The 15,712-nt window shown below is 44.7% G+C and overlaps 2 protein-coding genes across 2 annotated transcripts in view; one reads left to right on the forward strand and one right to left on the reverse strand.

Annotated features, from left to right (window-relative positions):
- Positions 1–666: 666 nt before the first annotated feature.
- Positions 667–12,440, reverse strand: LOC135530896 (pro-interleukin-16-like). The gene is made up of 8 exons (XM_064959068.1): positions 12,149–12,440; positions 11,068–11,863; positions 8,258–8,445; positions 6,987–7,155; positions 4,803–4,904; positions 4,182–4,428; positions 3,650–3,778; positions 667–2,694 (listed from the first exon to the last, which is right to left on the reverse strand). Exons 1-8 carry the CDS (start codon positions 12,409–12,411, stop codon positions 2,516–2,518), a joined length of 2,073 nt encoding a protein of 690 aa, XP_064815140.1. The 5' UTR covers positions 12,412–12,440; the 3' UTR covers positions 667–2,515.
- An 86-nt stretch (positions 12,441–12,526) lies between these two features.
- LOC135530891 (pro-interleukin-16-like) overlaps positions 12,527–15,712 on the forward strand; it is a 23,969-nt gene continuing 20,783 nt past the window's right edge. Inside the window, 2 exon segments of the mRNA XM_064959065.1 lie at positions 12,527–12,682; positions 13,110–13,160. Coding sequence (XP_064815137.1) covers positions 12,527–12,682; positions 13,110–13,160 — 207 coding nt within the window.

The following is a 15,712-nucleotide window of genomic DNA, read 5'->3' on the forward strand; positions in this document are numbered from 1 at the left end:
TCTGGAAACCTTCCAAACAGGATTCCTGGAATCAGTAGGGAATACGCAGGGAATCTGGTAACCCTCCAAACAGGATTCCTGGAATCAGTAGGGAATACGCAGGGAATCTGGTAACCCTCCAAACAGGATTCCAGGGAAATTGGGGAGAGCTACCACAATTTTGCGACCCTAATCCTGACCTGCACTCTACTGTACTGTAGGACTGTACTGTATGTTCCACCCAGCAGGTTTTGTGTTTCACCAGCATCTGCATTAAAAACTACTGAACGTTCCAATGTTGTCCTCCTTTCTTGTTGTATTATATTACCATCACCACAGGCAGGAATGGCTCAACCCACAACACATTCACTGGCGATTTTTCAAACACCGGAGAAGAGAAATGAAGGAATACAATGATGGATGAATAATGGTTACTCAACTTTCCCAGAAGTTCCCAAACCCAGAAGGGAATAAGCATGGAATGCAGAATCCTCCAACCAGGATTTCTGGAAAACCTGGGAATTTTGGGAAAATAAAAGGAGTTTTGCCTACAACTTGCATAGTCTCATTAACTGAATGGTAAATGCATCTGTTTGTTCCATATGAAGTCAAATAACTACATAGGTTTTAAAACATTAATGGTTATTGGCACAACAGTCTTGTGAATAAACTTTTGAAACATACAGATTGGGTTAAATGATTTTATTAGTATAATGTATATTGCGATAAATCTTTCGTACCGATACACAGAGTTTTAAATATCTATATTCTAATAGATTTTGGTACAAAATGTTCACACCGTGTGTTTTCCTTGATATCAAACTAGGAGAGAAAACAAGGTGAAAATTTGCTCCGGTTTAGTTCTATCTTTGGTTTCACCCATAGGGAGAATATCAATTAGATATTCCTCACGTCTTCTCGCCTGGCCTCCTCAAAACCAATTGGAGAAGGTCAGAGGGGCGGGACATCCGGCTTTCTCATCCAATGGGTTTTGAGAAGGAGAGAGGACGCGAGCACTATGCAATTGAGATTCTCCCATTGTCATCTAATAAACAAACTAACGACTATTAAATCTGTAGCTCTGAAGATCCACTTTATTGTGCGATAGACAATTAAAGGCAATGTTCCCGCGGTCGCAGAGACTGCATTCATGGTAAACGGAAATTAAGTTGACCTTTTGATGCTGATCTTCTGCGATATGGATTGAATCCAACTCACAGTCTTTGGTCTAAACAATGATTCCAACATCAAGCACAATACTACAATACTACAATTCCATGAAAAATGCAAATCCCATTTTAAATAGTTTGTATCAGTATAATACTCTTTTGGACTACATTACAGTATTGTACACTATTTCTAACAGTCAAAAGCAATGGAATGTCTCTCCCTTCCTTCATGTAAATACTATATCTATATCTGTGCAAATCTCAAACTCACTGTGGTCCCTGGTCTAGAAGTTCTGGGTGTAGGAAGGCAGTCAGAGCAAAGCACCTGTAAATTCACCTCTTTCTACAGTAACAGTCCCTGATTGTCATTGCAATATGATATAGAATATAGATGTTATATTCATAACTACAGTATGTTAATAGTGCTCATATGAAATGGTATGGTGGCTTGTGGTTGATTTGTGTTCTAGTTGGGCCCTGTTTATACCTGGTGCTAACTCTGATCTCGGGCTCTATTCAATCCGTAGCACTGAAGACCTGCACTTCAGCGTAATTGAAATATAAAAGCAATGTTCCTGTGTTCGCGGAGATTGCATTCACGGTAAATTCATATGTAGGCTCAACCGGAAATGACCTTTCATTTTCAATCACCCTATAACCCTAAACTTCAGCGATACGGATTGAATCGAGGCCGTTGTCCACATTCTGATAGCGGCCACATTTTTGCCGTTGCATCTACACATTGTATTAAAATGTGTCTCTTATCTGTCCACTGTTTCCACATTGTGACCAAGATTTACTGGTTCCTCCCTGTATGCAAATTATTCGACAGATATTCATTCAAAATAATGTATTTTCTTTATTTAAAGACACGTATTGATGCCATAAGACGATGGCGCCACCTGTCAATGATTGTAGAGGGATAATGATGATTTAAATGGTTTCCCTGTCCACATCCATCTACACTTGGAAGATATCCAGACAACATGTGTGCCTGACTACCTCCGGTGGTGATCAGGAAGATCTGATCACAATCCAATCACAATAGATATTTTCATTGCGGACACCTGTCTATAAATGTGGCCACAATCAATATGTGGCCAAACCTTGAGAATCAATAGCTCCGTTTATAGCTGGTGCTAACATGAGTCCTTTGTCCTGATCTTGTCCACATTCTGATTGTGCCCACATTTTTAAAGAAGTGTAATTGTGATCAGATCTTAATGACTACCTCTGTAGGTAGGGACCTATTGTATCTGGAAATCAATTAAGTATAAACAGTGTAAACTGACCTGAAATCAGTGTCTAGGGGTAACTCCTCAGTATCCTCCTCCTTCCTCCTCCTGTTAACTACAGTGAGATGTCCCTCAGGCAGACCCTTCTGCCTCATCCTCCTTCCTCCTCCGGATGACTAGAGTGATGTGCCCCTCAGGCAGAGCCTTGACGATGTTCCAGGCCTCGAAGCGGCTCAGCTCCTGTAGGGAGGTGCTCTGGACCTGCAGCAGCTCATCACCAGACTGCAACCCGCTCTGCTCCGCAGCACCACCTATTGGTGAGCAGGAGAACACACTGTCACACATTGGTCTGTCGTGACGTTTCCCCTAGGTGCAGATCTGGGATCAGCTTTCGCCTCCCCCAACTTATAAAAGTGCAAGCTTATAAAACTGTGCTTCTCTGCATTGTTTGCATGGTTTCCTACTTTCTGTGACATCACAACTCCTTTAACAATAAATGACATTGTTAAAAGTGTTAAGAAAAGGTCCTGTGTGGCTCAGCTGGTAGAGTATGGCACTTGTAATGCCAAGATTGTTGGTTTGATTTCTGCTGGGGTCACCCTTACTAGAAATGTATGCACACACTACTGTGTGACTTGGATGACTAGTCACTTGGATAACAGTGTGTGCTAAATGGCACCTAAAGTTCACCCAAATTACGAAATGATATATTGATTTCCTTACCGTGTTAGAGTTTAGGGACATAGTAAGGCAGCAATCCGTGCTTTTTCTCCATGGATAGTACTGTACCTTTAAATATCCTGTTGATGACCAGAGGCCTGTCTCCATGGATAGTACTGTACCTTTAAATATCCTGTTGATGACCAGAGGCCTGTCTCCATGGATAGTACTGTACCTTTAAATATCCTGTTGATGACCAGAGGCCTGTCTCCATGGATATTACTGTACCTTTAAATATCCTGTTGATGACCAGAGGCCTGTCTCCATGGATATTACTGTACCTTTAAATATCCTGTTGATGACCAGAGGCCTGTCTCCATGGATAGTACTGTACCTTTAAATATCCTGTTGATGACCAGAGGCCTGTCTCCATGGATAGTACTGTACCTTTAAATATCCTGTTGATGACCAGAGGCCTGTCTCCATGGATAGTACTGTACCTTTAAATATCCTGTTGATGACCAGAGGCCTGTCTCCATGGATAGTACTGTACCTTTAAATATCCTGTTGATGACCAGAGGCCTGTCTCCATGGATAGTACTGTACCTTTAAAGATCCGGTTGATGACCAGAGGCCTGTCTCCATGGATAGAGCCTTTCCCTCCATCCAAACTGAAGCCCACGCCCCCTCCTCCTGTCTCCAGCTCCACAGTCAGCATGGCCCCCCCATCCTCCACTACAGACAGACAGACCGAGAGAGAGAGAGAGAGAGAGAAAGAGACAGAGAGACAGATCGAGAGAGAGAGAGAGAGAGAGAGAGAGAGATGAACAACCAACGTATACATTCAGTATACACAGCCTGTACTGTATGTATACTCCACAAATGCAAGCATTTCGCTACACCTGCAACAACATCTGCTAAATAATGTGTATGCAACCAATAAAATTGGATTTGATTTGATTTACGCTCACAAGTTCACCCAGTAAGACAGCACACACAACACTGTGCAGGTGTGTGTGTGTGTGTGTGTGTGTGTGTGTGTGTGTGTGTGTGTGTGTGTGTGTGTGTGTGTGTGTGTGTGTGTGTGTGTGTGCTGTCTGTCTTACTAGGTGAACTTGTCTGACCACCTTCTACTCACCTGCGGGGTTGAGGTCTGTACTGCTACTGCTGACAGAGGAATCATCAGTCTTGTTCCCTCCTCCTCCCTCTCTCCCCTTGCTCACCACCACCACGGCCAGTCTCATGGTGCGGGCCTGGCGCAGCGTGGCGGTGGCGTCCGCGTGTGTCGCACCCCTTAGTGTCTGGCCGTTGATGGACAGCACCTCGTCACCCTTCTCCACGGTCCCCTCTTGAGCCGCCAGGCCGTGGGGGAAAACACGATGCACCTGGGGGGAGGGAGAAAAGTCAGAACATTTACAACTGACATTCCCATTCTAAGCAATTCGCCTTGATTGGTGGAGCAGCTGGCAGACATTTTGTAGAGTTGCAACTATCTGGCCATGCTAGAAAGGACAGTACCAGGGCTTTATAGCCATGGGATCCTATCTTTAATATTTAAGTCCAAAATCACGCTCCTAACTAACACAGACACTGTATTTTGTACAATACAACAATGTTACAGTGAACAACAGAACTGTGTCTTCTGCAGAATTCTCAACTCCCTCAGATAGCACACATCACACAGAAATACAATCTTGAACATAAATTCTGAGGATCATCACTTTTCATCTGCTCTAGCATGACCTTTCAGTATACTCACTGTGGTAGCCTTGCTCTCCAGGTCTATCCCACCTGCAATGCTGAAACCCAGACCTGCTCCTTCCTCCTTGTGCAGAATCACCACTTGGATGTGCTCAAATTGCTAGAAAGAGGGAAGGAAAGATGTCATCTCTTTCATTCTAACATTCAAAATAATATTTTCATGTTTTTCGTTCACTTTACAATGTTACTGCTGGTTCTTGTTCTTATCTATTAAGTAGGTTTGCTGATCTAGGATCAGGTCACCCGTCCATGTAATCTTACTCAATGTGATCTAAAAGCCAAATTTGATCCTAGATCAGTAGCCCTGTTACTCTGAGACGATTAATACTTTTATGATGTGAGTCAGACGATTCATGGCCATTCACAGAGATATCTCAGTTTGATTATTAAACCCCAGCTGTTGTTGACAGTGTCCAGGTTATTGTATGCCTGTGAGAGAGGGGACCAAGTGTCACACACACACACACACACACACACACACACACACACACACACACACACACACACACACACACACACACACACACACACACACACACACACACACACACACACACAAACAGACAAACACACACAAGCACACACACCAGACACACAGGCACACACACACATTGTAGTAAGAGTGCGGTAATGACATATCAAGAAAGGAAATGCATACAGATGTTCTCCTGAGCACAGAGCCAAGTGGTCCTTCGAGAGAGGTGTGTGTGTGTGTGTGTGTGTGTGTGTGTGTGTGTGTGTGTGTGTGTGTGTGTGTGTGTGTGTGTGTGTGTGTGTGTGTGTGTGTGTGTGTGTGTGTGTGTGTGTGTGTGTGTGTGTGTGTGTGCGCGTGTGTGTGTGTGCGCGTGCGTGTGTGTGCATATACAAAAGCTTTGATTGCCTCAGAATGGAAATGGTAAACAGAAACATAATACACACTGTGATACTCTGTCCTCCCTGAAAGCCTCTTAATACACACACACAAACACACACAGACTCACACACACACACACACAGACAGACTCACACACACACACACACACACGCACATGCACATGCACATGCACACACACACACACACACACCTGCAGCTGAGCACTCTAACGGAATCCTTAATGGTCCCTCCAGTCCTGTAGTGGAGCTCATTCCTACAGGCTTGTTGTTTTGCAGAAGCCAGTGGTGAGTATTGCATGAGATCAGCTCTTACCAGGCTTCCCACACAGCACCCTATTATACAGAGCCTTATGGGCCCTGGTCAAAAGTAGTGCACTTTAGAGGGAATAGCATGTCATTTGGGATGCCTTGGACTAGATTAGGGGGTATAGATTACCTCAACCACATATAGAGTAGACCAGAGCTGAGAGATTCTCAACAGTAAGAGTTGACAGTCTGTCATGACTGGATGTTCATGTGGTGTTACTGTGGTGCTGATGTGGTGTTGATGTGGTGTTACTGTGGTGTTACTGTGGTGTTGATGTGGTGTTACTGTGGTGCTGATGTGGTGTTGATGTGGTGTTACTGTGGTGCTGATGTGGTGTTGATGTGGTGTTACTGTGGTGCTGATGTGATGTTACCGTGGTGTTCATGTGGTGTTACTGTGGTGCTGATGTGGTTATACTGTGGTGCTGATGTGGTGTTGATGTGGTGTTACTGTGGTGCTGATGTGGTGTTGATGTGGTGTTGATGTGATGTTACCGTGGTGTTGATGTGGTGTTACTGTGGTGTTGATGTGGTGTTATCGTGGTGTTGATGTGGTGTTGATGTGATGTTACCGTGGTGTTGATGTGGTGTTACTGTGGTGTTGATGTGGTGTTATCGTGGTGTTGATGTGGTGCTGATGTGGTGTTACTGTGGTGTTGATGTGGTGTTATTGTGGTGTTGATGTGGTTATACTGTGGTGTTACTGTGGTGTTGATATGTGGTGCTGATGTGGTGTTGATGTGGTGTTCAAGTGGTGTTACTGTGGTGTTGATGTGGCACTGATGTGGTGTTCAAGTGGTGTTACTGTGGTGCTGATGTGGTGTTACTGTGGTGTTGATGTGGTGTTGATATGGTGTTGATGTGGGGAACATCATTATTTGACATCCTAATACAGTCAGCAAGGCCCTTCTTGTGAGGAAGAGGTGGACGGTCCTCCAAATAAATTAAAAACAATGAAACAGACAGGCCGGACACACGGACAGAAAGACTGACAAAGTTTCACCTTCAGTGTTTCCTCATCCAGAGCTTTCACTTCCTGGATCATGGTCTGTATTTCCTGTGGCGGGATGGCTGAGATAACAGAATGGGCACATGCTGATGAAGATGGGCGTGCGACCAGGTCCCCTCCCTCCTCCCCCCGCTCAATGGTACACTGCCTCAGATCAGATAGGCTGAGAGGAATAAGGAAGCAAACAGAGTTCAACTCACTCACTGACACTGGTCACATACAGAACACACACACAGACACACCTTCTGTATTACAGGTTCATCGTAGCTACTCTCATAATCATGCATTTCACTGTATGAAAACTAAATAGAGAGTTGTGTTTTAGTCTGGTCAATCTGTTACAGACTAAACTTTGAGAGGATTTCAGTCAGATTAACACTTTAGACATAATGACACATCTCAGAACAGGACTAACACGTGTGACTTCCTGTTTGTTCACTTCCTGTGTTCATACTTCCTCTTACTAAAGATGATACTGCCATGATTGCATTAAGCCCTGTGAAGCAGGGACAAAATACAGAAAAGATTTGATCTAAAATATGCCTGCTCCATCTGATAATATATAATGCCATCTCTACTTTACATAATCTGACTTCCAGGGAGCAGTGCTATCTTACGTTTTTTATAGCAAGCACTACTACAGTGTAGGTCCACAGACATACTAGACTTCTATCAGCTCTTGTGAAATCAGTGTATATTTATATATTTTCATCCAATCACCTGAGAGGTAATATGTGTATGCCTTTCTGGTATCAGTCATTGAAACAGTGTATATTTATATATTTTCATCCAATCACCTGAGAGGTAGTATGTGTATGCCTGTCTGGTATCAGTCATTGAAACAGTGTATATTTATATATTTTCATCCAATCACCTGAGAGGTAGTATGTGTATGCCTGTCTGGTATCAGTCATTGAAACAGTGTATATGCTGTATATACCAGGGTTGGGGGCAATTCCATTTCAATTACATCAATTTAGGAAGTTAACTGAAATTCCAATTTGAAATTATTCTCATAAAGAAGCATTGAAATTATTCTCATGAAGAAGCATTGAAATTATTCTCATAAAGAAGCATTGAAATTATTCTCATAAAGAAGCATTGAAATTATTCTCATAAAGAAGCATTGAAATTATTCTCATAAAGAAGCATTGGGAAAAGCTGGAATAGGAACTTCCTTTTACTTCCTGAATTGATTGAATTGTAATGGAATTGACCCCAACCCTGGTCTATGCTGTATGTTGATGTTTTGAGAGAGTGTTTACCTGACAGAGAAGCTATTCTCATTGCTGTCGGGGCCAGGGGAGAGGGGAGTGTTCTGGGCCGGGGCGGGCTCCTCCAGGCTGCAGACTAGAGGGGATGCAGGGGCTGGGTCTGACCCGGGGTTACCTGGCCCAGTAGGACAGAGGGAGGGGAGCAGGGAGTGCATGGAACGCATCAGGGCATGAGAAACCTGGAATAAAGTAGAGCAGAGCAGAGCAGTTAATAGTAGAGCACATCAGGGCAGAGCAGAGTAGAGCAGAGCAGATAAGAGTAGAACAGAGAAGAGTAGAGCAGATAAGAGTAGAGCAAAGCAGAGTAGAGCAGAGCAGAGTAGAGCAAATAAGAGTAGAGTAAAGCAGAGTAGAGCAGATAAGAGTACAGTAAAGCAGAGTAGAGGAGAGCAGAGTAGATAAGAGTAGAGCAGAGCAGAGCAGATAAAAGTAGAGCAGAGCAGATAAGAGTAGAGCAGAAAAAAGTAGAGCAGAGCAGAGTAGAGTAGAGCAGAGCCCATAAGAGTAGAACAGAGCAGAGCAGATAAGAGTAGATAGAGCAGAGTAGATTATAGCAGATAAGAGTAGAGTAGAGCAGAGCAGATAAGAGTATAGTAGAGTAGAGTAAAGTAGAGTAGAGTAGAGTAGAGCAGAGCAGAGCAGATACGAGTAGAGCAGAGCAGAGCAGAGTAGAGTAGAGTAGAGTAGAGTAGAGTAGAGTAGAGTAGAGCAGAGCAGAGTAGAGTAGGTCAGATACGAGTAGAGCAGATACGAGTAGAGCAGAGTATATTAGAGCAGAGCAGAGCAGAGTAGAGTAGAGTAGAGTAGAGTAGAGTAGAGCAGAGCAGAGCAGAGCAGAGTAGAGTAGAGTAGAGTATAGTAGAGCAGAGTATAACACATGTTATGGTTAGGGCTCTGCTGTTATTTTCTACGCTTCATCCCACCTCAAGAGGCCATTATAGCACCTTCTTACACCATGGGTGAAACAACTGTCATGTGTTCTTTCTATAATAGTCTAAAGTAATTATCCACAATAAGTTGCCAAATCCCAACCGGGCGAATTGACTTCAAATTGAATGTCTGCTGACAATCATTCCCATCAGCAGCCTACACTGTAGTAATTATTCATTATTATTATCTCAAGGACATTAATCAACATAATGAGCCACTTAAATCATTATCTGTTCACAACATTATATGATAATAATAGACCTTTTATCTAAGAAAATGGAGGGAAAAACAAATGAAAAAGAACAGAACAGCTGAGTTGACTATGTTACGGTGCTTAGTCTGGCATCCCACTGGGCACACACTGTTTTAATCAACATTGTTTCCACGTCATTCCCACCTTACAGATGTTGAATTGACGTTAAATTGACGTCTGTGCCAGTGAGATGGCGTCTGTGACGTCTGTGCCAGTGTGACGTCTGTGCCAGTGGGATGGCGTCTGTGACGTCTGTGCCAGTGGGATGGCGTCTGTGACGTCTGTGCCAGTGAGATGGCGTCTGTGACGTCTGTGCCAGTGAGATGGCGTCTGTGACGTCTGTGCCAGTGAGATGGCGTCTGTGACGTCTGTGCCAGTGAGATGGCGTCTGTGACGTCTGTGCCAGTGAGATGGCGTCTGTGACGTCTGTGCCAGTGAGATGGCGTCTGTGACGTCTGTGCCAGTGAGATGGCGTCTGTGACGTCTGTGCCAGTGTGACGTCTGTGCCAGTGTGATGGCGTCTGTGACGTCTGTGCCAGTGAGATGGCGTCTGTGACGTCTGTGCCAGTGAGATGGCGTCTGTGACGTCTGTGCCAGTGAGATGGCGTCTGTGACGTCTGTGCCAGTGAGATGGCGTCTGTGACGTCTGTGCCAGTGAGATGGCGTCTGTGACGTCTGTGCCAGTGTGACGTCTGTGCCAGTGTGACGTCTGTGCCAGTGAGATGGCGTCTGTGACGTCTGTGCCAGTGAGATGTCTGTGACGTCTGTGCCAGTGAGATGGCGTCTGTGCCAGTGTGACGTCTGTGCCAGTGTGATGGCGTCTGTGACGTCTGTGCCAGTGAGATGGCGTCTGTGACGTCTGTGCCAGTGAGATGACGTCTGTGCCAGTGAGATGGCGTCTGTGACGTCTGTGCCAGTGAGATGGCGTCTGTGACGTCTGTGCCAGTGAGATGGCGTCAGGACGTCTGTGCCAGTGGGATGGCGTCTGTGGTCGTGCCAGTGGGATGGCGTCTGTGACGTCTGTGCCAGTGGGATGGCTGCCTGTGACGCCTGTGCCAGTGAGATGGCGTCTGTGACGTCTGTGCCAGTGAGATGGGCCAGACGTCTGTGCCAGTGAGATGGCGTCTGTGACGTCTGTGCCAGTGAGATGGCGTCTGTGACGTCTGTGCCAGTGGGATGGCGTCTGTGACGTCTGTGCCAGTGAGATGGCGTCTGTGACGTCTGTGCCAGTGGGATGGCGTCTGTGATGTCTGTGCCAGTGAGATGGCCTGTAGTTCATTTGTTCATTTAGCAGACAAGATACTTATATTTCTGTGCTCTTACCACAGTCAAAACATACATATTTTATAGTAAGAATATAATGAACTATAAGAGAATATTATATAAATCATATTGTTTCCCAAGCAAACTATTGCCAAGTGTCGTAGGTGCACACAATCCACACACTAAATGACAGTTACAAACGTATGGCATGCACCTGTTACAGAGTAATTACATGGGTCATTCAACTGGTATGACACTTATGTGACATTTCATACATTTCTTCAGTTCAATTGGACATTTTCCAATTTACACTTGGACGATGTGATGTAATGTAAAGTGTGGACCAAAGACGCACCTGGTTACTGAAGGAGAGTATCTTCCCCAGGCTCTGTCCCTCCAGTCCTTGTAGAGCTGTTGACCCATCCGGGGAGGGAGAGGTAGGCAGGGGCAGGCTACGCATCCGCAGGCTGGCCTGCTTGCCCTGAGCCTGGGCATCGCTCTGGTCTCCCTCCCCCTCCTCTGGTGGTTGGAGTGGACCAAAGCTCTCTCCCTTGGAGCTGCTGGACCTCCTGGGCACCGGGCCCGATGGGGAGATGGAGGCCTCTACAGCCCCATCCACGGGCTCTGTTTCTGGTTCGGCCTCGGGGAGAGGTGCCTCTAGGGTGGATGGGGAGGTGGTGGTGTCCTCGGTGGATGGCGAGTCAGAGATCTCTGCATTGGGGTCTGTTGTCTCTTCCACTGGGGTCTGGAGCTCCGAGGTAGGGTGGTGGGTCGGAAGAAGAGAAAAGCAGGTAGGAGGAGAAGGGTGGGAGGCAGGAGAGGGCGGAAGGATGGAGTGAGGAGAGGCTCCAGGGGGAAAAGAGGACATCCTCCTGTCCTGGTCCTCGTCAGGGATTGGTGAGGTCACGTTGGCTCCTTTGCCCATGTCATGTTGGATTGTGCCATTCTCCTCTAAGAGAGGGGGGTCACTCCTGACGGGTGCCTTGTCCTTCAGAGGGAGGGAAGTGGAGGGGGCTAGGGGCCTCCTGTTGTTGCCCTCCATCTCGTGACCTTTACCCTCAGGACTAGAGAAGGTCTCAAATGAATGGATCTTCTGCTTGATTGACAGCTGGGCTGTAGAGGAAGTAGGCCGCAGACGTACCCCGAAGGTGCTGTTGAAATACACATTTTTAAATGTTATTGTCCATCCACCTGGATAATTTAAATGAGACAGAAATTCTTGTTGGCTTATAACTCATGAACACACAATACTAGATGGACAGACTGGGAATCAAACCCAGGTTACCTATACCCTTCAACACCACCTCAACCGCCTGAAATAAAAGCCTACACTTTAGGCGCTAACACAAGTCTTCAGATCTCAGACTGAACCGCCTCCGCTACATCTGCATAAAACACAAGAGAAAGGAGAAATGTTGTGGAGAAACACTACGTACGTTCCACCGCCTCTGATGTCCAGGGGTTTGGCCAGCTCAGCCTGGGGCCTCCCATTCCTAATACTCCTGAGGCTCTGACGGTTCCACACAGGCTTGGGGGCAACTGGGGGGCCCTTCCTCACCCCTGGGGGGTCCTCAGTCCTTGGGCTGGGGGTGGAGATTAGGGAGGCAGGGGTGGAGGGGGTGGTGGGGTCTGGGGCGGTGTGGTGGGTGGAAGAACAGTTGAGTTCAGGAAGCTCGGGAAACTCACTCGGTTGGCTCATGGCGACTGGGGAGTGTGTGTCGTTGGGGTGTCGGTTTGGGATGTGTGTGTGTGGCGTTTGGGAGCTGGATGGTGTGTTTGTTGTTGGTGTGGCGTGGAGTGTGGTGTGAGCTGAGATGAGTCAGACTCTGGTTCTGATGGGGGTCTTCAGGACCTCCAAGATCAGGGGCGCTGTCGGAGATCCTAACCCATGGGTCGTGAAGCTTTTCTGGGGGGAGTTGCTCCACGCGGCCCTGCCTCCTCAGGCCCGGCCTCTTACTCTGGGAGCAGAGGTGGAAGGCAGATTCAGCACCTGAACACAGACAACACAGGAAACACAGTCTAAGAGGAGGAGAGATACAAGTACTTTATAAGGAGCTAGACTCACACTGCCATCATTAAAATAATGCATTCATACCTGCACAACTTTCTGCTTTACTAATAATGTTATATAGTAAGTTGTGGTGCAATTACACGTCACAATGTAACAAATGATCCTAAAGATGGCGTTCACAACTAAATAACATGTTGTCTTTCAGAAAACAAACTGCAAATTAACTGCAAATGGCCCCTATAGGTGTCTCAAATAACTGTATATTTGACTTTTGGCTCTGTATTTACAAATGGTGTAGTCATACATTTTTGGAAATTGAATGAGAACGACAAAAAAAGTATTGAGGTTCCCATACGATACCTGAATGTAGTCTGTCTTCTGTGCAGGATGAGTATCGAGGGCAGTCGGTGATGGCAGCAGAGCGAGCCTCTGAGTGGGTGAGAGTCTCTCCACTTCCCCCTGAGTGTTCTTGCTCTCTTCTCTCTCTTTCTCTCTCACTCTCTACTTCCTGGAACACAGATAAACAGGAAGTAAAAACGTTGAGCGCACCACTCAGCCTCTGACCGCAGAAAGGTGTAGTAATTCACCCTGCATTTACTACCGTCCGTTACCCTCCACCACTTCACATGGACATGCATCCATCCACCACACTCACAACGACCAGATGCAGAACATCATTGAATCACACACAGTGCCAAGGCAAGGCCATTCTATGATATGCAATAGCTTCATGCCTGATGTTGGTATAACACAAGCATCTTCCAGAATTACAGGTGAGTCACTTACAAACACACAAGCAAATCGTTCCAGAACGGAGAGAAGCCATCCTTACTATAAAAGCTTGCATTGTGAGAGGTTTAAGGTTGGATGGACAGGATACATAGGGAAGAGGTGTCATATTTGTCCATTCATGCCCATTCAAAGGCATGAATGTATGACATTCTGAAACAAAAATGTAAAGGTATGACTGGTATGTTCATGTTTTCTATTTGAAAAAGTACCATTCTCAGTCCAAAGTCATCTCCATGCAAAACATTCACCAACACACATTCAGGAGTATGAAACAGTGCCACGTACATTTCTACACAATAGGCTTATGATCTTTCCCAAAGCCTTGTACACACTGCTAACCAGCTGGAAGCATGTAGGTGTGGATGCAGAAACAACACATGGGACAATACACATTAGTTAGAGGCAAATTATATTAGTATACTGTATTTAGTCAATTCAGCATGTTTTAGCATATTGCTTACAGACAGAGAAAAAGAAAAACGGTGTCTATGTCTAATGTTATCCTTCTCTGCACTAATGTCTAATGTTATCCTTCTCTGCACTAATGTCTAATGTTATCCTTCTCTGCACTAATGTCTAATGTTATCCTTCTCTGCACTAATGTCTAATGTTATCCTTCTTTGCACTAATGTCTAATGTTATCCTTCTATACACTAATGTCTAATGTTATCCTTCTCTGCACTAATGTCTGTTATCCTTCTCTGCACTAATGTCTAATGTTATCCTTCTCTGCACTAATGTCTAATGTTATCTTTTTCTGTACTAATGTCTAATGTTATTCTTCTTTGCACTAATGTCTAATATTATCCTTCTCTGCACTGATGTCTAATGTTATCCTTCTCTGCACTAATGTCTAATGTTATCCTTCTCTGCATTAATGTCTAATGTTATCCTTCTCTGCACTAATGTCTAATGTTATCCTTCTCTGCACTAATGTCTAATGTTATCCTTCTCTGCACTAATGTCTAATGTTATCTTTTTCTGTACTAATGTCTAATGTTATTCTTCTTTGCACTAATGTCTAATGTTATCCTTCTATACACTAATGTCTAATGTTATCCTTCTCTGCACTAATGTCTGTTATCCTTCTCTGCACTAATGTCTAATGTTATCCTTCTCTGCACTAATGTCTAATGTTATCCTTCTCTGCACTAATGTCTAATGTTATCCTTCTCTGCACTCATGTCTAATGTTATCATTCTCTGCACTAATGTCTAATGTTATCCTTCTCTGCACTAATGTCTAATGTTATCCTTCTCTGCACTAATGTCTAATGTTATCCTTCTCTGCACTAATGTCTAATGTTATCCTTCTCTGCACTAATGTCTAATGTTATCCTTCTCTGCACTAATGTCTAATGTTATCCTTCTCTGCACTAATGTCTAATGTTATCATTCTCTGCACTAATGTCTAATGTTGTAATTGTGGAAATTCTTACACAGGGACATTCTAAGTCAATCTGAAGTGAATCACTCTTTATTGTCAGCAGGTTGGACAGGTCCCAGTCAGACTTAGATACATATAGTAGCAATCTGAAGTGAATCACTCTTTATTGTCAACAGGTTGGACAGGTCCCAGTCAGACTTAGATACATATAGTAGCAATCTGAAGTGAATCACTCTTTATTGTCAACAGGTTGGACAGGTCCCAGTCAGACTTAGATACATATAGTAGCAATCTGAAGTGAATCACTCTTTTATTGTCAGCAGGTTGACAGGTCCCAGCCAGACTTAGATACATATAGTAGCAATCTGAAGTGAATCACTCTTTATTGTCAGCAGGTTGGACTGGTCCCAGTCAGACTTAGATACATATAGTAGCAATCTGAAGTGAATCACTCTTTATTGTCAACAGGTTAGACAGGTCCCAGTCAGACTTAGATACATATAGTAGCAATCTGAATTGAGCTCTAACAGGGCAGTCCCATTAGTTCCCTTATATACCGACAAGCTATTATTTGCATGATTTAGCTTATTCATCATTCATAATTCATGTTTGTTTCATGCATGTGACAGACCAATACCTCACGAGGCTTCTTCTCTAAGCTGAGACCTTGAAACTGAGATATCATTTCTTCAAACAAGGTTCTGGGTGTACTGCTAAATTGCAGATATTGATAGTGAGGATTTGTTCAATCAGTAACTTGATTGAACACAGAAATTGGTTTATACAAAAGCAGAAACAGAGGACATAGAAA

The sequence above is a fragment of the Oncorhynchus masou genome, unplaced genomic scaffold, assembly GCF_036934945.1.
Source record: "Oncorhynchus masou masou isolate Uvic2021 unplaced genomic scaffold, UVic_Omas_1.1 unplaced_scaffold_1453, whole genome shotgun sequence".
In the NCBI taxonomy this organism is placed as follows: Eukaryota; Metazoa; Chordata; class Actinopteri; order Salmoniformes; family Salmonidae; genus Oncorhynchus; species Oncorhynchus masou.

Coding starts and splice junctions, on each gene's coding strand:
- LOC135530896 (XM_064959068.1), bottom strand. CDS start 12,411: ATGAGCCAACCGAGTGAGTTTCCCGAGCTTCCTGAACTCAACTGTTCT. Junction 8,446..11,067: donor TACTCTCCTTCAGTAACCAG/GTGCGTCTTTGG, acceptor ACTTTATTCCAG/GTTTCTCATGCCCTGATGCG. Junction 4,429..4,802: donor TGGAGAGCAAGGCTACCACA/GTGAGTATACTG, acceptor CCCTCCCCCCAG/GTGCATCGTGTTTTCCCCCA.